The sequence below is a fragment of the Pan troglodytes genome, chromosome 2 (genome assembly GCF_028858775.2).
Source record: "Pan troglodytes isolate AG18354 chromosome 2, NHGRI_mPanTro3-v2.0_pri, whole genome shotgun sequence".
NCBI lineage: Eukaryota > Metazoa > Chordata > Mammalia > Primates > Hominidae > Pan > Pan troglodytes.
The window spans coordinates 93,516,826-93,539,948 of NC_086015.1; the positions used below are offsets into that span (position 1 = coordinate 93,516,826).

Consider the following 23,123-nt stretch of genomic DNA (forward strand, 5'->3'; position numbering starts at 1 on the left):
AGAGTTTTATCCAGACTGACTTTACAATTAGTCCCTTCTGCCTTGCAGAAACAATGTGGTTTATTGGCACTTGAACAGGTCTAAGAGTAAGAAGATCTGGTCTAGGTTGGACTTTTATTAGCTTTGACATTGGATGTGTTTCTGTCTCTCTCTGTAGATATCGATTAAGAAACCTGTAAAGAAAGTTCTCCAATCTCCTATAGAATCTATTGAATATTTTTCTATTCAATAATAAAATTGTTAGGACAAAATCTCTGTATCTGCTTTGACTTCTTCTCTGCTATGCTTTATGAAGTAAATGACGTTTTGTGAAAACCTCTGCTAACAAAAATACATGTATTTTTTATAGTCAATATCTGTCTTCTTGTCAGTTCACTCTCCTCAGACCATACTTTGCTCTAAAGCATCCTCTATAATACCTATACAGTTATTGAAATTCTCTTCTCTCCGGCAACTCTGACATTGTTTTTCCCTTGTTCTAGTCTCACCTCTGCAAATGCTCCTTTTCCAGCAGTATATACCACGCCGAACTTGAAAAACTTTTTGATGTGGGAACATTTCAATATGGATGTTGGAAAGAGCAATTTCGATAATACAGTATCTCCACTTCTCTCATCAGCTCATCATTCTCTTCCTAGCCTGTACACACAAGCATTTCATAATACAGTTTCTGACATTTCATTTTTCTTGTATTTTTTCTTTTTTAATCATAAGATTTCTAAAACTTTAATTATATGACTCCAAAATCTGAATTTATACGCATGTAATTTTTTTTCTGAATTCTGGATATCCATTTCAACTTTTGAAAACATTTTTTTTCTGTGTTTCATGTTGACATTATTAGATTCTACCCATATTAAACTTTTGCTCCTTTTCTTTGCATAAGTTCTCACACCTGTTTTGCTGCTCTTTCTGCTCATAACGTTATTTCCAAGTCACCAAGACAGGTTCATAAAAAACAGGAAAGCTGTGCAACAGAAGAGTTCTGGGTTTGAATCTAGACTCCACCATTAACAGCTAACAGATTTAGGGGAAGTTATTGAACCCCCTCCTAAGCTTTATTTTGTCTCATCTATAGAATTAGTAGATGATGGCACCTGCAGCACAGGGTTTTCAAGGATAAAATGATGCAATGCCAGAAAGGCCCATTACCTTGAACATAAAATGGTCAATATGATTATCCAATGTTAGCTTAAAACCTCAGAGTCATTTTCAGGTTTTCAGTTTTCTCAAAACAAATATCAATCATTTGTCAAGTCCTTGTCCTACTCCTAAAATATTTGTCTCATTCAAAAATTAGTTCATTTATTAGCTTATTCAATGAGTGGATTATGTGGAACTGTCCTGGGTGTTGGGTATCAGTAATGAGCAAAATGAACAAGTCCTCATTACCTGTCCCTTAGATAACCACAGTAACTCTCAGATCCATCTGCCTCCATTCCTCATCTAGCCCATCCTAAACACTCTTGCCAAAGCAATGTACTTAAATCTAATTGTTGCTTAAATCTCACGAGTGATGAGAAAAACTTCCATTATATTCCAAACCATCTACATGGTCATTCCCCACTGTTCTAATTTTCTACTATTGTCTTTATAGCACCCAGAGTGATTCTAGGAAAAAGTAAGACTTGTCAGTCTTCTGCTCAGATCCCAGGATTGGGCTAAACTCTTCAACCCTTCCCCTTCCTCCTTCTCCCAGTCATTCTCTTTACCTCTCTCCTCTGAGGACATACAAGATACTGTCTACCTTGGAATTCTTTACTGCTGTTTCCTTTGCCTTGAATGATGTTTCCTGATGTATCCATATTCCTTTATTCAAATAGTTCACCATGAAGTCTTCCTCTGACTTGTGTCATCCTTTGAGGTTTTATTTAAGTATCACATTTTCAGTGAAGACTTCCTAGGCCATTCATTTTGAAATCTTCCCCTCCTCTCAACATACACAACTGTGTCCTCTCTCTGGCTTCCTTCATTGCTTCTCCTGAAAACATAACACTATGTAAGAAAACACATTTTAACACTTAATTTTGTTTTGTTGTATATCTCTCCCACTGGTATGGAAGCTCCCTGAGGAGAGATTTCAAGTCATCATTTTCACTGCTGTAATAGCACCTTATAGAGTCACTAGTGCATAACAGGTGTTTGATAAATACGTGTTGAGTTAGTCAATGAAAGATCAACTTCATCTCTCACTGCAGCTGCCCAGTGATGTCCAAACTCAGTTGGAATTTTGGGGGTTTTATGCCATTTTCCTTATCATTTCACCTGCTCGGAATGTGCTCATCCTCCTTCTTCCTCCTCATCTATTTTCACTAGTCATAGTAGTCAAAATTATACATTTTGACATAGTAGTCAAAATTCTACTTATGTTTAAATTTCTTCCCTAAATGCCACCTTCTGACTGCTATTTTTTTCCTCTGGTTTTTGTACTGGGAGTGGCAACTTTCAATAGCATAAATCACATTCTCCACTTTTCTCTCGTGTCCCACATCAAATCTATAAAATCCCGTGGCTCTACCACCCAAATGGTTTTGGAATCTGTTATTTTCTTCCTATTTCCACCAATGCTATCCTATCCAGACTCCATCCTATGTCACAAAAGTATTACAATAACCTCCCATCCCACTTCTTAGACCGTCACTCCTTGCTGTTTCTTTTCCACACAGCAGCCCATGACCTTTTTATGACATGATTCAGATCATGTCACTCCTCTATTCAAACCCTTTACTAAATTTCCATTTGTCTAAGGATAAAATCCAAAGTCTCTCATATGACCTAAAAGGACCTAAATGACCTTCTACTCAACTACTTCTCTGATGTAATGTTTCATGACATCTTGATCATAATGGTAGTGCCAAGAAATGGTTTTGTAGAATGTAAGGGCTTAATAAACATTTGTTTTATTTAGCAGGTAACAACTGTGTAAGCACTTACTATCGATATTATCTATTAAGCCACTAAGCAATCCTGTTAGAAAGGTGCTACTATTATCTCCATTTTAAACATGATGTACCTGAGGCTTAACATACTGCCTGGTATGAAATAAAAACATAAAAAGAATACTTACTTTTATTAAAGTATAGAATATATCTCTTGACATGTTATGCAGATAGATGGCAGATATATTTTACTTTTAAAAAAGATAATAGTGAAAAGAAGTGAAGTCAAATGTCTAATAAAATTTACAGAAATATAGAACACGGTAAAGTGTGGAATACTATTGGCAAATATTTTATTCCAGTTTAGAAGGGCAAATTTATCTTAGAAAAAAGATAGCAGACTCATTTCTAATGGGCTCACACCTATATTCCCAGCACTTTGGGATGCCAAGACAGGTGGATTTCTTGAGGTCAGGAATTCGAGACTAGCCTGGCCAACATGGTGAAACCCTCTTTCTACCAAAAATTACAAAAATTAGCCTGGTGTGGTGGTGTGTGCCTTAGTCCCAGCTACTGGGGAGGCTGAGTGGGGGAGAATCGCTTGAACCCGGGAGACAGAGGTTGCAGTGAGCCAAGATCATGCCACTGTACTCCAGCCTGGGTGACAGAGCAAGACCCTGTCTCAAAAAAATAAAAATAAAAAAATAAATATGCGAAGCAGCCAAATATTCAGTTACCTTTTGTCAACTATATTTAGTGAATTTCAAAAGAGTAAAACAGACTTACACTGGTCATAATTGTTATAGCCTCAAATTAGAAGAAATAGAAACTCTAGCAAGTGAAAAGGAATAATAAATAGACAAACTTTGAATTTAAAATACATTTATATTATTTTATAAGGAAAACAAACTAGTGTATTCCGGTTACATTTTTGGTTAACTCAGCTTTGTCAGCATAATAATAATGAATGTTTATTTGCTGCTTCCCAAGTGGCAAACAGTTACAACCATTTTAAATGGACAATCTAATTTTGTTCACAATATCTCTAGAAAATGTTAATTATTATTTTTCCCATTTTACAGATGTGTAAATTAAATCATACTCTATTGAATCTCTTAGTTATTAAGTAGTAGAGCTAGGTTTCAAACACAGGGTCTTTTATCTCTACAGGTTAGACCCTTAAATCTAGGCTCCCCAGGATAGTCAACGGATAAAAGATTAAACATGTTTCTATGAAGTATTGTTGCTACCCTTGTGAAGAGAACAGTAGAAGAGGTCTCTGTAGCTTTAAAATTGGTGCTATAAAATAGCTTACATTTCAGAGAAGTGCTCTCAAAAATTACACTTATTTTGTTAAAAAGTAAATTTAGCTATCTGAAGATCTGTAAAACTTAGCATATGTTCCATAGTGACACCAGTTAATTTCATTTCCGTCACTGGGAGTGCTCCGCAGGTATATTGTAAATTGCTATGAATTACTGTGGCTGTGACCCATTATCATAGCAGGAAATTGCATGAATCTCACAACTGATATGAAATGTACTGCTGTCACTGTTATGCATTAATTTCTAAGTAGTTGGCCATTTGTAATAATTCTGTAAATGTCCATCTTAGCACAGTTTTCAGTCTAGACAAGTTAAGCCAATGTGCATGGAATTTTCCTCATTATCTTCAAGCAGTTATACTGAATTCTAAAATTACTTATTTATTGGACAATTTCACCTTGAACATCTTTCCAAGAATTGGAAACATGCTGGTCTCATTGTCCTACTCTCTAATACTTAAGGGAAATTTACTCTATAAAAAGTAAAGCCATTTGGCTATATATGATTAGAAAGACAGAGTGAGAAAATCTCTGATGAATGTCAACAGTGTATTTTTTTCTTTCTAACTTGTATTGAATATATTAATGATTTATTAGATTATTTTTAAATCATATTGGCTCCCACTTTACTGAGGTAATTTTCAGATAATGGTATACTTCATCACTATAGTTTTAAAAAGAACATTTTTGCAATAAGTGTCCTTTACATTATAAGTAAACATATTTCACCATTTAAAAACCAAACCTTTACAATGCAAATTATACTTTTCTTCTCTTTTCTTTGATATTGACATTTTTCTCCTCACAAGAAAGATAAATTCAAATAGCACCCTTCATTGAAACTTCTTGACAATGGTGAATTATATGTTGTCTCCCTATGTTATACTTTATATTTTAGCATAACATATCTGTTTCAAGTCAATGCTTCTGGCTAGAAAGTCTCTTCTTTGGTAAATCTTTGAGTACTTTTAATAATTTTTGAATTTTTTTATTTCCACCCCACCATATCTCAGGTTTTCAGGTGCTTTTTCCTTTATCTTCCAAAATTATTTTCACCCCACCATATCTCAGGTTTTCAGGTGCTTTTTCCTTTATCTTCCAAAACTATTTTCACCCTCTATTTCAAAAATCTGAATTATAAATTTACTGACACATAGTTTCTAGAAATGTATACCTTCTTCTTTTTTCCTGTAAGTCTGTCATTGGTCTTATAGTTACTCAGTTAAGGATACTCTGACAGATAACTGTCTACATTACTGATTTTCTAAATCCAATGCCTCAGGTAGCCAAAAGCACACTTCTGTCTGTACTTTGTATAATTTTGACATTTGGCACATTGCATGCCATTTAATTTTAGTAAATTAAAATAGGGCACTTACTTGGTTTTAGGCACAGGGCTAGATGCTTGGGAGGGGAAGATGAACAAAACCAGAGACCATGGAGGGCAGCAAGACTAATGAATAGAGAAATAAGTGAGTGTGTTTTATATAAAATAACAGTAGATATAACTGGTAGATATTATGTTCTATAAGAACAGCTATCCTGTCTATCTCTGTTATAACTGCATTATCAATATAGAGCCTGATACACAATAGTCAATAAACAAAAATTTGAATGTTCTTGAAAGGAGAAATGGAGTCTAAATTGGACATTATTTCACAGAGAAAAATTAAAGATATCAATTTATTTATATACACGTACCTTGTCTCTTTTTGTTGATGCTGCATCTTTCAGCACAAAGAAGAATCATTCTGAAATATGTTTTGGTATATCCAAAATTCTAAGATAAGCTGAGTTACTATCTTCACATGTAGATATTCACTGTGTGCATTCATAAGAAAAAAGAGCATCTCTTTATAATCTTTTTGGGAAATGTTCAGTATACAATTGTTCAACAGAAGTCATCTTAAGAAGTCTTGCCTGGGTCTTTGCCATGGTCTTGCTAAAGCTGTCCTCTTTTTTATTCTTTATTGTACCAACTCCCAGTCCAGAGCTAACCATGCACCTCTCTTCAGTAGTTTCTCACTGTAGCAAATGAGGCAGAGACACATTGCACTGCCCAAATTGTTCCTGGCCTTACATTTCTAAGTATGCCAGGGCCTTGAATAAGGTAGTTTTGTCCAATATCTTTCATTGTAACACTGATGAGAAATAAATGTAATTCACAGCCAGGGACACTGTCTGGAGTGCTCACATCATCCCCATGGCTGCATGAGTTTTCCCTGGGTACTCTGTTTTTCTCCCATATCCCAAAGATGTGCCCGTTAGGTGAACTGGCATGTCTAAGTGTTCCCAGTCTGAGTGAGTATGGTCTGTGTGAGCGTGCCCTTCAATACCATAGCTTCCTGTCCAGGGCTGGCTCCTGCCTTGTGCCCTGAGCTGCTGGGATAGGTTCCAGCCACCCCAGCCCTGAACTGGAATAAGCAGGTTTATTAGTCTGTTTTCACGTTGCTATAAAAACACTACCTAAGACTGGGTGATTTAAAAAGAAAAGAACTTTAATTGGCTCATAGTTCTGCAAGCTGTACAGGAAGCATGGCTGAGGAGGCCTCAGGAAACTTACAATCATGGCAGAAGGCAAAAGGGAAGCCAGCATATCCTACATGGCTGGACCAGGAGGAAGAAAGAGCAAAGAGGAAAGGTTTGCACACTTTCAAACAAGCAGATCTCATGAGAACTCGCTCAATATCATGAAAACAGAAGGGGAAAATCCACCCCCATGGTCCAATCACCTCCCACCAGGTCCCTCCCCCAACATTGGGGATTACCATTCACCGTGAGAGTTAGGTGGGGACACAGAGCCAACGGTTAGAAAAAGAATGAATGAATGAATAAATGAATACAAATTATTTTAAAATAAAAATTGTCATGTGTACAATAATCATACAAATACATGGCATTAAATGAGGCAGTAGTAAGGCACTCCACGAGCCACCATATTTGCCATGGTTTTTGAACTACACAGTGGGAGGAGGTGCTCCTTAAAGTGTTTACTTTGCAAATGTTCATTCCTAGATGTAACCCACTACCCATTCTGACCACTGTCTCGCAGCTATTCACCAAAAATTGGGTTAATAATCATCTTGTTTTCATGAATTTTTCTTAAATGAATCTGTATCTTACATTTATTTCCATGTTTAATATTAGAAGTGCTTCGAGTGTTTATTTAGAAATTTGGTGATGTTTTCATAACCAGAAATATGCCATGGGAAGTTAACTCTTGTTTATATCAATTAGCCCAGGGTAAAATTGGTTTTGTTATATATTGTTTAAAGTCACAGTTTCCAAGAATCTACCGAGGATGTTAAGTGCGAACTTCAAGTACTTGTCCACATATCCACAGCCCGCTGCCCTATATTCCAATCGTACTGGAACCCAGTTACTTAAACAGGTTTTGTCCTCACATTTGCTAAGCCTGCTGACACTTTTTCTCCCTCTCTGTGTCCTCCTTAATTTTCACTTACAGAAGTTCCAATAATCCCATCTTTTCATTTCTGTATCCTTTTCCAGGATCTTCCTTCACATGATAATCTTTCCTTTCTCAATAACTCCTTGCAGTACCTCAAATACAGAACATATTGTCATCTACTGCATGTGTTATGTCTCCTCCACCAGCATCAATTTCTGATAAGAAAAATCACATTTTGTGGCCAAGCGTGGTGTCTCACGCTTGTAGTCTCAGCACTTTGGGAGGCCGAGGCAGGCGGATCACTTGACGCCAGGGGTTAGAGACCAGCCTGGCCAACATGGCAAAACACCGTCTCTACTGAAAACAAAAAATAAATAAATAAATAAAAAGTAGCTGGGCATGGCGGTGCATGCCTGTAATCCCGGCTACTCCGGTGACTGAGGCAGGAGAATCACTTGAACCCAGGACGTGGAGGTTGCAGTGAACCGAGATCACCCTGCTGCACTCCAACCTGGACGACTGAGCGAGACTCTGTCTCAAAAAAAATAAAATATATATATATATATATATATGAAAAATTACATTTTACCTATCTTTTTACTATACACAATTTCTAATTTAAGCTTTGCACATATAAATATTTAATAGGTCCATGTAAAGTTGAATAAAACTGCAATTGTAAGAGCATTTTCAAAAATCACAAATCACCACAGAAAATCACAGTAGAATGCTATCAAACTACAGCAAACTATAAAAATAGTAGCACGTCTAAAATCAATTGTCTTCTTCATACCAGTATAAATATGTGATTGAAAGTTATTTCCCCACACACTGTTTGCAAGTTTTTGTAATACACCTACCTGTTTTGTCAGGTGTTCTACCACCAGATGTGAAATAGAACACTGTGAGGATTTACTTGGTTTATTATAATATCTTATCATTCCTTGTAGGAGGTAGAAGATGAGGCTATTCAGGTGAGCTTCTGTGTAAGGCATGCCTAGGCCCTGGCAAATCTGGAGTGAAAAACCAGATGGGATAAGGGCTGAACACGAGACCATGCTACAGACACAGGGGAAGGACGACATTTTAGACGCAGTTTCTAAGGAGACTCAGAATTCATGGAAGCTGATATTGGAGCATCCTATCAGTTCAGGTAGAGTGCAGAAGTTAAAAGTCCAGTTGGCCAAGGGATATATAGCATTAGTTCTCAGTGTTGGGGGTTAGAATGTTAGAATCACCTAGGTTTTTTTTTTTTTTTTTTTTTTTATCTGGGAAGCAGTATTTTAAAAAAGCTTCCTGGTTCCCTGCTTAGCCGGAATTAAAAAAAAAAAAAAAAAAAAAAAAAAAAAAACAATTACATAAAGGAATGAAACAGACTTAAAGGTATGGGACATTTGTCCAAAGGTGCAGTATCATTGCAACAGACCTGAGATCTCAGTACAGTAACCCTGAATCCCAGCTGGGAGGAAAATAACTTAAAGCTCCGGCTGGGCGCGGTGGCTCAAGCCTGTAAACCTAGCACTTTGGGAGGCCGAGGCGGGCAGATCACGCGGTCAGGAGATCGAGACCATCCTGGCTAGCACGGTGAAACCCTGTCTCTACTAAAAAAAAAAAAATACAAAAAATCAGCCGGGGGCAGTGGCGGGCGCCTGCAGTCCCAGCTACTCGGGAGGCTGTGGCAGGAGAATGGCGTGAACCTGGGAGGCGGAGCTTGCAGTGAGCCGAGATCGCGCCACTGCACTCCAGCCTGGGCGACAGAGCGAGACTCTGTCTCAAAAAAATAAATAAATAAAATAAAATAAAAATATTAAGAAAAAAACCTTAAAGCTCCTAGAAGAGTGGAGCTGAGGCTACTTCAGGTCTTCTCTCAGTCTAGGGGTATTAAGGAACTAGAAGACAGAGAAGAAAAACACAGACATCTATGAGCCCAGCTGCGAGGTTGCTGGGTAAAGTGGAGACAGACGGGACAACATACTCAAACTTTCTGGAGACATTGTGCCTTTAATAGCCTGTATCTTGTTAAAACCACAGAAAGTACTGAGGTATGCCCAATATTGGTGAGAATTCTAAGCAGGGATCTTACATGATTCTGTTCCTAGCTCTTCTCACTCTCTAAAATACTTTGTTGGCTTTCCTCATAATAATTCTGATTCTTTTACATTTGTCTTTGTTTCCCAGATCTTTTCAGTATACTTTGCCAAACTGTGATATTGGCTTTTCTATATTCCATAAGGCAATTCTAATACCATTACCAAATTTCTGCTGAAAACTTAGGGGCTAAAGGTGGTTGGGTATGAATAGTAGCCATTATAATTAAGATAACTGTCCACATCTTCCCACATATGCCCTTTTCGGTCATATTTGTCTTCGGATCCTGTCCCACATCTTGTTCATCATAGGGATTTTCCAACATCAAATCTCCATCTCCTGTCTTCCTGACTCCTCGGCCACAAATGTAATTCTCTGATTTGACACACCACACACACACACACACACACCCCAAACAAAAAATAACTCTTCCTCATTTGTCTCAACTATTTGATACTACTCTGATCTTTTTATAATATACCTTTAGAAATATATATCTGTGTGTAAATGTGTGTGTGTGTGTGTGTGTGTGTACTTTTGAGACCAGAATGGGCTAAGGAAAACTACTTATGAATAAATAGAAATATAATGATTTTTGTAGATATATTTGTGCGTGACACTTAACAGTGACAACCTTGCTGTAAGAGATTCTGCATGCATGCTTAAAATGCTGCTGCCTGGTAAATGCCCAAATACTTCCAGGATGAAGACTGGATTTTGAAATGGCTATGAGTGTACAAGGGGAAATAAACATAAGAATAAAAAACGTGAGTGGAGAAAGGAATAACATGAACCGACTTAATATCACTTAAAATTACTGGGTGCAAGATTAATCATCATCAGCATTTTGTAAAGCGCAGAAATTGGTGTTTCTTATAAACCATTGAAATGCAAAAATAACGTAAATGTAACAATATTGCTGATGCATTTTCCTTATATTGTCATCCACAGATTTCTTAGAAACTGGTTTTCAGTCTTAAAAGGTAAATCATGACTATCTTGCACTCTTAATATTTTCCAAATTATATTAGCTTGTGCACTAAATTTATTGCAGCTTCTGTTTCTCTTAAAGGAAGTGTAAACTTCCTCCTCACCTTACTACCCCTTGTTAGCAAATAACTAAAAATGTTTTCCATGAAAGTAATTAATATCAACAATAAATATAAATTCTTAATTACCATAATGATGATATACTAGCATAATAGTTATTAGGTAAATGCCAGTTAATTATTAAAATATATGTTTCCCTCAAAAATATATGTTTGATTCAGTGACAAGGAACTGTGCTATCTAGAAAATATAAACTAAGAGCCTCCTTAGTATCTTATACTACCTTTGATGATGGAGAGGTTTGGTGTGGTTATTTTCAGAATGGACTGTCCAGGGGGAGAAAGTTTGGATGCATAGTTTTCTTATACCTGAAATGATCCAGAAAAAGATGAAAATACAAGGAACCCTATGTGGTCTAATAATTAAAGCTTAAAGTCAAAATCTGGAAGCTAGGCTAAATATCAGAATTGTTGATTTTAATGAGTTAGAGCTTGAAAAAGTATTTTGAGCTCCTCTTTTGTTTGTATCCCCTTCTGCTGAAGCTGTTACTGGTGGATACCAATCACAGAGATTTCTTGAAAGCATTAAGAAAATGAAAAGAAAGATGCTTTTCACCACCAAATTCTATGTTACCATTGCTATGTCTCCCTTTTTTTTTTTTTCATCTCTGCCTTTAGACAATTACTTTAGCAGGATAGAATCTCTGATAAAATATAATGATAATATATAATGAATATTATACATTAGTTCTTACAGTAGAAAAATGAATGAAACATGGGCATTCTTTACATTTACAAAGCATGAGCATAATAACAGCAGCTTTAATTAATGATTTTTTTCTTGTTGCTGCTGCTATGAGAAAATATTCATTTAAGAATTTTATTTCTACTGTCTTTAGTCCTCAGCAAATGCTGCAGTTAGAGACTTGTTGTTTTCACAAGTGGTCTGAGATGGCACATCACCATCCCTTACAAGCAATTTGGCCTTCATTACAAATTAATGAAGTGATAATTGCTCCTTGCAACCTTTTATGTGCAAAGAATGCTGGTTCTGTTTGCATTATCTTCTTGCAATGTACACCTCTGTTTTCAAGGACTTGTGGTATCTTGCCAAATGTTAAACTACACTGAGATCTCCATAATTAAAATCATATTTTACATCAAGTTATGAAAATCTCTACACAATATGTTCCGTTTGATGTCCAGTAAAATGCTGTTCATTGCAGAATAAATTTGCAAATGATTCATCAAAGTAACAATCTCATTTATTACTAAAAGGAAATCTTGACTTAAGGAAATTTAAAGTCAATTGGTTTACATTCAAATAATATTGTCATGATCGAACTTTCTATAAGATGGTTATGGAAAGCATTTGTTCTCTAGAGTTTTTGCTACGTCTGTACTGTAAAATGCCATTGTAGAACCAAGGTAATGATACTAGAGAAGACTCTATAAAACACTAACTTTTAACACCAGAGATTTTTGGAGCACCAAGTCTGTTGACTCTTTTTTTATATTCAACATATACATTCATTTTGCTTTGAATGTGACTGTATTATTATAGGCACCTCAATGTAAAACCCTAAGAACTGAGACTGTCAGGTGCTCTTATCTTCTTAAAAACTCAGTATATTACATACATATAGAGTGGATGCATGAAAATTGTATATTGGCAATTATTACAAATATAATGTGAATATTTTCTTTCCTTAAACTGAGATTAGAATGTATCTTGTATATTACTTCTGAGATCTTCTAAAATAGTCTCAACTTGTTTCGTTGTTGAATCTCGGATGTGACAATGAAGGTAGGTCAGTTTTGCCTCCAGAAAATGAGTGCCTATCTTGTATTTTAGATCCTGAACGATCAAGGTTTTTAAAATAAATAGTGCTGTTAACTTGTTTTGTTTGTAAGTTAATAGGTGAGCTATGAAGAACTAGAAGTTTTTAAACTGTAATTGTCGCAACCGTAAAGTTCACAAATTGTTTTTTATAATTTAAGAATTTAGTATAAAAAAATTTCCCCTAATGAGGCTTAAAGGCCAAATAAATGTCATGTTCCTTTGTTTGTAATTACCAACAATTTAATAAATTAATATTTTATTTTATTTTGTGATTAGAAGGTGTGAATTAAAATTTCTGTGTCTTTAAAGATGGCAACAATAAAAACTAGGGTCTGCTAAAGGAGAAAGGGAGAGAGGCAGCAAGAATTGAAAAACTAACTGTTGGGTACTATGCTCACGACCTGGGTGAGAGGATCAATCGTACTCAAAACTCGACCTCATGCGATGGACCAATGTAGCAAACCTGTACATGGCCCAAACTGGGGAAATATTCGTACAGATGAATTTTAGGCAGTAGTATTTTTTCTTCTTTTTTTAAACAAACAAACAAAGCAAAAAACACACAAGAAAATCATAACATAGTGTCAATAGAAATAGAAAAAACTGTTAATGCATTTTATATGCTCTTGATTTAGTTAAAAGTGTTTAATGTCTATTGTTCCTGATGAAAATTATTAACGCTTTATTGGAGAAAAATGTAGGAACACATTTATAATGGGCTTCACAAGGATTTTATTCATAAATTTAACTACAATATTTAAATATTTTCTCTAAGAAAAACGTTTTGTTGTATTCCCGTGAATAACTCTTACTTATATTATAAGAAAAATAATATTTGTGCGTATACCAAAAGGTGAAGTTTTGTGCTCCATACTACAGTGAATATGAAGAGACCTGCATAAAATTTAGCAAATGCCTATGAAACAAAATTAAACTAACTTTAGCATGTATCATGAGTTAAATTTACAAATGAATAGGGGATTCAATAAGGGTTCTATAATACAGAAATTTTCTTAAGATTGTCAGGGTTATGGAAGGCATAAGGCAGAAGAATGCACAGTCCCTTGGGGTTATACCATAAGAAAGGTATATTCCAGATGGGCACAGTGGTTCATGCCTATAATCCCAGCACTTTGGGAGGCCAGGGCGGGTGGATCACGAGGCCAGGAGTTCAAGACCAGCCTGGCCAACATGGAGAAACCCCATCTCTACTAAAAATATCAAAATTAGCCAGTTGTGGTGTTGGGGGCCTATAATCCCAGCTATTCAGGAGGCTGAGGCAGGAGAATTGCTTTAACCCAGGAGGTGGAGATTGCAGTGAGCTGAGATCGTGCCATTGCACTCTAGCCTGGGCGACAGGAGCAAGACTCTGTGAAAAAATAAAAAGAAAAGAAAGAAAGAAAAGAAAGGAAGGAAGGAAGGAAGGAAGGAAGGAAGGAAGAAAGGAAGAAAGAAAGAAAGAAAGAAAGGAGGGAGGGAGGGAGGGAAGAAAGGAAGGAAGGGAAAGAAAGAGAGAAAGAAAAAAGAAAGAGAAAGAAAGAAAGAGAAGGAAGGAAGGAAGGAAGGAAGGAAGGAAGGAAGGAAGGAAGGAAGGGAAGATTCCACAAGTTCCACAAGAAAAGAATAAAGGACAGAATATCCACCACGTCTTTCGTAAACAATAAAAGAGTTTACATTGACAATAATGTAATATGTGGAAATATTACTTATCTCGATTCAAACACTTAGAAAAATTAACATGTGGTTTAGGACCAGTTTTAAGAGGAACACAAATGTGAAACTCAAGAGTTTGAAAGTTTTTGCATAAGTAACAGAGATCCCTAGAAAACTTTACATTCAAGAATGGCATGGCAAAAGATGTAGTTTCCTGCAAGAAGTAAGCAAAATGGGGCATAAGAAGAAAGTGTGGACACAGAGATAACAGAAAGAACTGGTCTAATAGTTTTAGGATCATAAGTAACACACACTTACGATGCTAAGTTAAAAGCTTCTCAAAATTTGTCCTAAGGATCACAGAAAATAGTGCTTCACTGTTCTCAAAAGTCTTAATGCTTTTAAAGGTTTTTACAGTGATAAAAGTTGTTCTAAGATAACCTTAACTACTATAACAACAAAACCCCAAATATCTATCTATTTCTTGACTAAGAAAAAGTCCAATGTGGGTGCAAAAGGCTTTAAGAATCGAATGTTTGCCATGTCTTCTGTTTTTCACACATAACTTGGTTTTATATTTGGCGGGAGGCTGGGGGGTGAGTAACATTTATATTTTTACTTCAAATTTTTTTTCATAGTTCTGCAACACATGTCCATTGAAATGACAGTACATTAAAAAATGTCATGCATGATGATACATAGTAAAAATATCATTTATATTCACTTTATTTTACCTTATATCAATTTTACCAAAAACCTGGCAGAAATTGGGAAAAGATTAATAAGCATGAATTTTAGGCAGTATTATTAATTTTTTCTTTTTTAAACAGAGAAAAATGCCCAAAAACATATGAGAAAATAATATTATAGTGTCATTGGAGACAACTGATTTGAGGTTTTGATCCTGGAATGTTTGATTAGGCTCTATTAATTGCTAAGTGTCTTTTTCCTGAATATTCAACAAACTGCAATGCAATTGAAATGTGTTCATCAAAATTATAAATTACTTTATGTCCATTAACTCAGAGAATCTTGCAAATAAAAACTACAAACAAGAATGTTTTTAATGAGTAAATGATGATTTATTATATAGAGACGGCTCTGACACCCTTATGTTGTATTCATTATTATCATTAATTCTGCCTCACTCTCTGTTTCTCTTTGATTCTTCAGTGGGAAGAGATCAGTGGTGTGGATGAACATTACACACCCATCAGGACTTACCAGGTGTGCAATGTCATGGATCACAGTCAAAACAATTGGCTGAGAACAAACTGGGTCCCCAGGAACTCAGCTCAGAAGATTTATGTGGAGCTCAAGTTTACTCTACGAGACTGCAATAGCATTCCATTGGTTTTAGGAACTTGCAAGGAGACATTCAACCTGTACTACATGGAGTCTGATGATGATCATGGGGTGAAATTTCGAGAGCATCAGTTTACAAAGATTGACACCATTGCAGCTGATGAAAGTTTCACTCAAATGGATCTTGGGGACCGTATTCTGAAGCTCAACACTGAGATTAGAGAAGTAGGTCCTGTCAACAAGAAGGGATTTTATTTGGCATTTCAAGATGTTGGTGCTTGTGTTGCCTTGGTGTCTGTGAGAGTATACTTCAAAAAGTGCCCATTTACAGTGAAGAATCTGGCTATGTTTCCAGACACGGTACCCATGGACTCCCAGTCCCTGGTGGAGGTTAGAGGGTCTTGTGTCAACAATTCTAAGGAGGAAGATCCTCCAAGGATGTACTGCAGTACAGAAGGCGAATGGCTTGTACCCATTGGCAAGTGTTCCTGCAATGCTGGCTATGAAGAAAGAGGTCTTATGTGCCAAGGTAAGAGCCTTCTCTATTTTTCTTTGAGTAATATTTCTCACCTATGAGTTTATCATAGTGTCATTAAATGAAATGCACTCAGTCTCAACTCACTTGGCAGGAAAACATTCCTCAAACTGACCATAGTCTATTTATGGACTAAAATTAATTCCATTTGATGTGGTAATTCATGCTTTGCTGTAGAAATATTAATGTATTTGATTATACAGTGCTGGCCTGCACCCTATAATAGCTGTTATACATGCTATATTTAAGTTTTTCTGCTGTTTAATAACTAAGGTAATCTAATTCTAGACCACCTGAAAGAAAAACATTCTATCTCTTTTATGTAGAGAGTTGAGAAATCTTTAGCACTCAGCTAACCTAATTCTAACAGAATTAGATACTGTGGTGGTTATTTATGCTGGTGCTCATCTATCTCATAGCAATATTTACTTCATTGCTATAAAGTACAGTCTTTTCTTCACTGACATCTGGGTATCAAATACATGTTTACTTACAAGAGATTAGTGCTTTTAGAAGATTATTTGATTTAAAAATCCAGAGCTGATGCCTCAGTGTTTCATGTATACAGGCATGATTTTTAAGTGTCTTTTGCACCATGATTTGGCTCGTTTTAGTGCTCAAATATTATTTGTATCATCCGTTAGGCTTGAATGCATATTTGATATTAATATAATATCACAGAACTAGAACTCTTTAATCAAATTAATATTTATTAAAATCGCTTTATATTTTAAGTGGAATCAATTAAAATATCATTTTATATAAAATTATGTATATCAGCTGTGTTATATCATATCATAATTTCACTTAATCCCAAAATTTACTTAGCATTAGGCAAGGTTTTATGCTTAAGAACACACTAAAATTGTTACTCAAATTTTAAATAAATAAATATATAGGAGAATTTAAGTATTTTGTCCTTGAAATTTTGTCCATTTTAATGCCCTTGCTTGCTGTTACACTCTGTCAAGTCTGGTGCTCTACTCCTGATTGCATAATCAGTCACTTTTCTCAAATGCATGTGGAATAAATGTGCCTACTTTGCATATAAATTGTCCTCTTTAAATCTGGACAGAACATAATATTTTGCTTTTGACTGTAGACATGGTTCACAGAATAAATTCCTCTTCCTCTTCCTCTTCCTCCTCCTCCTCCTCTTTCTCCTCCCCCTCCCCCTCTTCCTCTTCCTCTTCTTCTTTTTCTTCTTCTTCTTTTTCTTCTTCTCCTCCTCCTCCTCCTCTTTCTTTTGGCTAGGTAGGATAGGAAAAAAGAAAGCTAAGAATAGTAAATGGTAAATTTTTCTCTTTCAATGGCTGAGAGAGAAAATAAAGGAGGGTAGAAAGAAATATTGGCGGCTAAAGAACGATTTAAGAATCGCATGCCAAACAAACTCCAAAAAGCACCAGAAAGGTAAAGAGTACTTATTACAATAAATTTGGTGAAATAGAAATGCATATAAAAATAACTATGCAAGCTTAAACTGATAAGGAGTAGCATAAAAATTAGTAAGGAAGGTAAGAAAATATGTGTCATACTGTTTACTAGGAATTTATCTAATATATTTTAAAATATGACTTTTATTGAAATACATTATCTCTCATATTTGATGAAAGAGAAGGATACTGTAATATATTTTCTTTAATTTACCATGTATGTAACTTAAAATTTATTTGGACCATGTTTCTGGGATCTGGGCAGACTTGCTGGATTTTGACAGCATGGTCAAATGGCAGGAGGGGTTGTTTTTTTGGGGAGGATGTTCATAAACCTCCTTTTAAAAGGGTAACACTGAAAAATTAAAATTATAAAGTGACATACTAAAACTGAGTCATCTGGCATTCGCTTTCAAGCATTGACAATATTTTACTTGATTTTTTCATTTGGACATTTCATGTTTTTTAGATCCCAGCATAACTCTTCTTACTGGTTTTCTCTTTTTAAGATTGGAAGTGTGGGAAATTTTTGTATTAATACCGAGGAAACATCATGATTTTTTTTTGCTCTTTTTAATCCTGGCTAATGAATTATGTTATCTGTTTTGGTTTAGTTTGGAGGGGAGAGATGAGAATGCTAATGGCTTTTTATATAGTCAGTTAATTACATTTGAGCCAGATAGCAGAAGGTTACTATAAATATTCCTTCTCATATAAACTTTGTTTAGACTTAGTGTACCAAATACCTTATTAATGTCACTGAAGAATTTGTTGCTCTGTGCTTTATCTCTGCACATTCATTGTGGAATGCTAACGTTATTCCTTCTTCTTTTACATTAGCAGCTAAATAGAAAAGTGTGTTTGATGTGATGTATGAAGACACCTAGACTTTTTGATGACTATCCAAAATTATATTTGTTTTACTTACGACTTAGGATACCAGTTCTTACTCTCCACTCATTTCTCTGTTAATTCAGAAATTCTTAAAACAGCTGCCAAAGTTTCAATAACAGGATAATTTTAAGACTCTGCTTGCTCTGACAGAGGCGCTAGAGAAAATTGAAAACCTTAGTATATTCTTCACACCTACTAAGTCTGTGTGCACAATCAGAAGGCACCCTCTGGAACTGCAAGGTGCTCATGAGTGTGAATGAACTCAGAAGCATTCCTTTCTAGTTGTTTTTTGCTTGGAAGTTCCTTAAGGGGAGACACCAGAAATGTCTTTTCTTAGAAACATCTTGCTTAGAACATAGCGGAATCTAATTGAGTAGGTTCTCAAGTAGATACTTATAGGATGTGTAATTACTGTGAGATTTCTATATTTCTATATCAACTATCCATTCTTAGAATACAGGTCCTGAAGAGAATAGACTTTACATTATTTATCTTTGATTCCACTGGGCCTTTCAGAATGCATTGCAAATAAAGATGTTAATTTTATCTAATTTGAAATAAACATATTTGATTATTAGGTCACATACAGTTGCAGCCAGGCAATAATAGATTCATCTGACTTCTCGTTAGAATAATGAATAGATGATGAAGTAAAGGAATAACAAATATTTTTACGGTACCAAAGATCATACTTTTTTCTTTTATGAATTTATGATGCATATTATCTTTCTGCTTTAAAATAATCAATTGTTTCTAGATTAATAGCTGTAATAAAGCAACGGTGTAAACAATTTTTGTAGATGCTGAAATAAATGTGGCATTTTTGTCCCTTAAATTTACTGATCTAGTGCTTAAAGCATTGGCTCACCTCGTAAGGACTACCCTATAATTATCGAGTTACTTACCTTCGGTTATGAAAAATTTCCTTTCTCTGAGGTTAAAATGACAGCTGTCTGTTTCCTCTTTGCCTTTAGCAGTTATACATCCATTGTTTTTCCAACAAATGAATTTACTTAAATAAAAAGTATGGCACTGATTAGTAATAAGATAAATAACTTTAATGTAACAAATTAAACAGATACATTATAGCTTTATAATAGCTATCAAGCCTCTGATTTATACAAGAGTCTATGTCTTCTCATCAATTTATGTACATGAGCCTAATGCAAAAAAATTTCTGCACTTGTCTTCAAATTACAGTTTGCATTTCATTGTTCTATTTAGCCAAAAGCTCTTGTCACTAACAAGTGTTTGAGGGCTTGGGCTTAGGAGTCCTAGGAATGCAGCTTATTAATTTTGTGGCTAAACATTTTGAGCCTTAGTTTCTTCATCCACAAAAGGGATGGGCTTCAAAATGGCCAGTGGATATATTGCTTAGTCCACTGCACAATATACAGCACTAGACACAAGGTATTTGAACATCATTATTTTCAGTCATCGGAATCCCTGAAATGTGTTACCTTCCTTGTTTTCTTGTTTCAATACATTTTAGAACATTTAGATATGATGAAATCACCCATTCAACAGCTTACCTTAGACCTTAGACATATTTTAAGAGATAAAACGTGTATTTAATGAATGTATATATTTGTGTATTCATTATTTATCCATTGATTGCCCATCTTCTTCCAAACAAGGATCCAAAAGGATTGTGCTTTTCTGAAGAGACATTTTTTTGTTCAATTAAACCTCTAGTCTATTAAACCATGGGTGATATTTCCTCCATTATCTTATTGTTAAGTGTTATTTTTCTTCCAAACAGCAGTCACGCTTGATTTTTCCCATCTGGTATTGGACTCAATCTCTTTTTTTTCATAGTATGAATCTTCCCACTGATTTTTCAAAAGTGCCTTGAGTTTATAAATGTACATTTTTATATTGTATATTCAGAAAGACTTTTAGGTTTTAACTGATTTGATTTAAGAAAGCATGATTTAGGAAATAAGCAAACAACTGCAATGCAAAAATAAAATTAAAATGCTACATTTCAAAAATGTTAAGCCTAGGTTTTGTTCATACTGTGTTTGTGTCCCAACATTCCTTCTATAAAAGACGAGGTTAGTTAGTTGGAAAGGATATACCAATAAATAATGCCCTTGCCTTGAAGGAATCATGTGAATCAAAAATAAGTAAGCAACTAAGAAAAAGAAAAATATATCTGTTGAAACATTTTACCTGACTCTGGATAGAGCTAACTTATCTATTTACTTTGCTTTAGGTAGTTATTATGTATACTTAAGAATGGCCCAAATACTATAAAGGCAGTGGAGAAGCAGTATAAGTTGTTTGAAGTATATGTCAAATGTGCTTACATGAATTATTATTATGTGATATTACTGGAAATCTGTGATCAAATTATGTGAGTGCACTATCTAAAAAGTAGTTAAAGTAAAAACTTACGATCAAATTATGTCAATGCACTATCTACAAAGTAGTTAAAGTAAAAACTTATTTTTTAATATGAAAAGTGAGAGAAAGCAAGGGAATATATTTGGTTTGTGACTTCTTAAATACTGTAGCTCATTTTTGAGTCTCCATAAAAACAATATAAATTTAAACCATGGATTTGCATGTTTAGGAAAATAGAAATGTGAATTCTTTGTTCTGTATATACTACAAATCAGATTATCTTGAACACTCAGACACAATGTAATTGCAAACATGTCTAGGAGAAATATGTCTGTGGTTAAATTTAGGGAGTAGAGCAAATTCATATCTAAGCATTTGAATACCTCGTAATGAATAAGAATAAGTTAAATGATCAGCAATGAACCACTATAACAGGCCTTAAAAATCACAAGAAGTTCCATAAATGTTAGTAACATTCTTACGCAGGATTACAATTAAATAAGACTTACAGTGTTTTAGTAAAATATGAACTGTTTTACCTTATTTGGGTTAACTTTATTAATATAATCTCACCAATTCTGTTCAGAGGGAAAAATCTTAAAACACATTTTCTCTTTAAATAGTCATTTCACTCTACTTAATCCCAACCTAAAAGATGATTTTATAGGTCATTATTAAAGCATACTTCTAAAGCTCTAATTTAGCTCACAGGCATTCCTTATCAAATGGCTGTGGGGTATCTGCTTTATAGTATCAAGTTCTTTTCATTAAATTATTATTCTTACACTAAGTTCTTTGGGCTTTTAGATGCTTTGACTGGTCTAGTGTTTCAAATGTGCAAATAGTAATTTAGGTAATATCTATATGCCAAGTGTATAATCTTTGGGAAACAAATAATGTGTCCATTAAGCAGTTTATTTGTTTGAGAGACTATGGTAATGTATGGGTTAATCTTCCCAGGACAGTATTCACTATGAGAATCTGAGGCATCAGAAAATAATTTTGGTTGCAGAAAAAAAGTAACTCTCATTTTACTTGAAAGGGGTTGTTTCCATCATTTCATTTTCAGTTTTCTGTCCAAAGGAAGATAGAACATTGCTTTGTAGACAACTCACTAAATATCTATTAAATGTAAACTTACCTGTAAAGTGATTGAAATTGCCCAAGAAAAAGACATATCTAAACTTCTTTTTTCTGTGAAGGGTGGGATATTGGTTATTGTGAATATGTAAAAATTATAGTTCTCCTATCATCTTAATGAATATTATCTTGTCAGCTAGCTCGTGAATCTGCCATCATAATTTACTGTCAAGGCTGGTTGGACCCTAAAGAAAGTCTTGAAATTCCTTTTCTTTAACTTAAGGTGTTTTATATGGATGACCTTCCTTAGCTCTGATTTGCTGCGTGCCACTTTGTTAAACAACTTCTGTTAAAGCATACATGTTATATAATTTATGGCTTTTGTAAAGAACATTCATCTTCACTTCAAACTTATCCTTTTTACTCTAACTATTCAGATACTATAAAAGCTTCTGTGTTTTCAACTTTCAAGATGCAATGTAACCATGTTTTTCAGAATACATGTAATGATTCCAGAGAATGATTATTGATATTTCATTAACTTTTCCAACTAATGTTTCATTTTCTTTAGTCAACTTCTTCCAGCGTAAGGCGAATAAAACCCTATGCAAAATAAACTGAGAACTAGATCTTTTTTTCCCTCTTGATGGACTTAGATTCTGTGAAATATACTGGTAATAGTTTCACAAAGATTGCTTTGTCAATGCAGATTCATTGAACACTTTCCACCTTTTTTTCCTGTGATTTCTCCACCCCTTTCACTTCTGTCTGCGTTTAGAGTTTTGACAATCCCTTATTAGTTCCAGAGTAGAACTTATGAGAACTAATAAGGGTTTACATTACAGCTCTGACAGCTGGCACTAAAGTTTAATAGAGAGCAATTGTAAAGAAGTATAAGTGTTGATAATATTTGATGAAAGTGCTCTTAAAGAAAGAGCCTTTTGGAAATAATCACATAACTAGAAAAGCTGCATATATGCTCTTTTTTTGTAGCTTCTCATCTTCCAGTATGCGGACAAAACATCCTGTTGGCAGATGACTCTGTAATTGCTTATGGATGCCTTTTCTAGGAACAGAATCCAGGGTCGTTAAAAAAACAAAAACAAAAACAAAAAAACTCTAAACTTTGGTCATATTCTTACCACTATTTCTATAAATCTCTGAAATTCATGTTAACTGTCCTTTAGAAACACAATCATAACGTGGACATCTAATCGCAGATTCATTCTGTGAGAAGAGACCCCAGGGATTCCAAAGGCGAGTCATTGAGATCATGAAACCC

General features: G+C 34.8%; 1 protein-coding gene across 7 annotated transcripts in view; it reads left to right on the forward strand.

Annotated features, from left to right (window-relative positions):
- The window catches only part of EPHA3 (EPH receptor A3), a 369,016-nt gene that overhangs the window by 87,555 nt on the left and 258,338 nt on the right, over positions 1-23,123 (forward strand). For all 7 annotated transcript variants that reach the window (XM_516601.7, XM_009445906.4, XM_009445905.5 and 4 more), the window contains exon 3: positions 15,419-16,079. In XM_516601.7, the coding sequence (XP_516601.4) occupies positions 15,419-16,079 (661 nt within the window). The remainder of the gene's footprint in view (positions 1-15,418; positions 16,080-23,123) is intronic.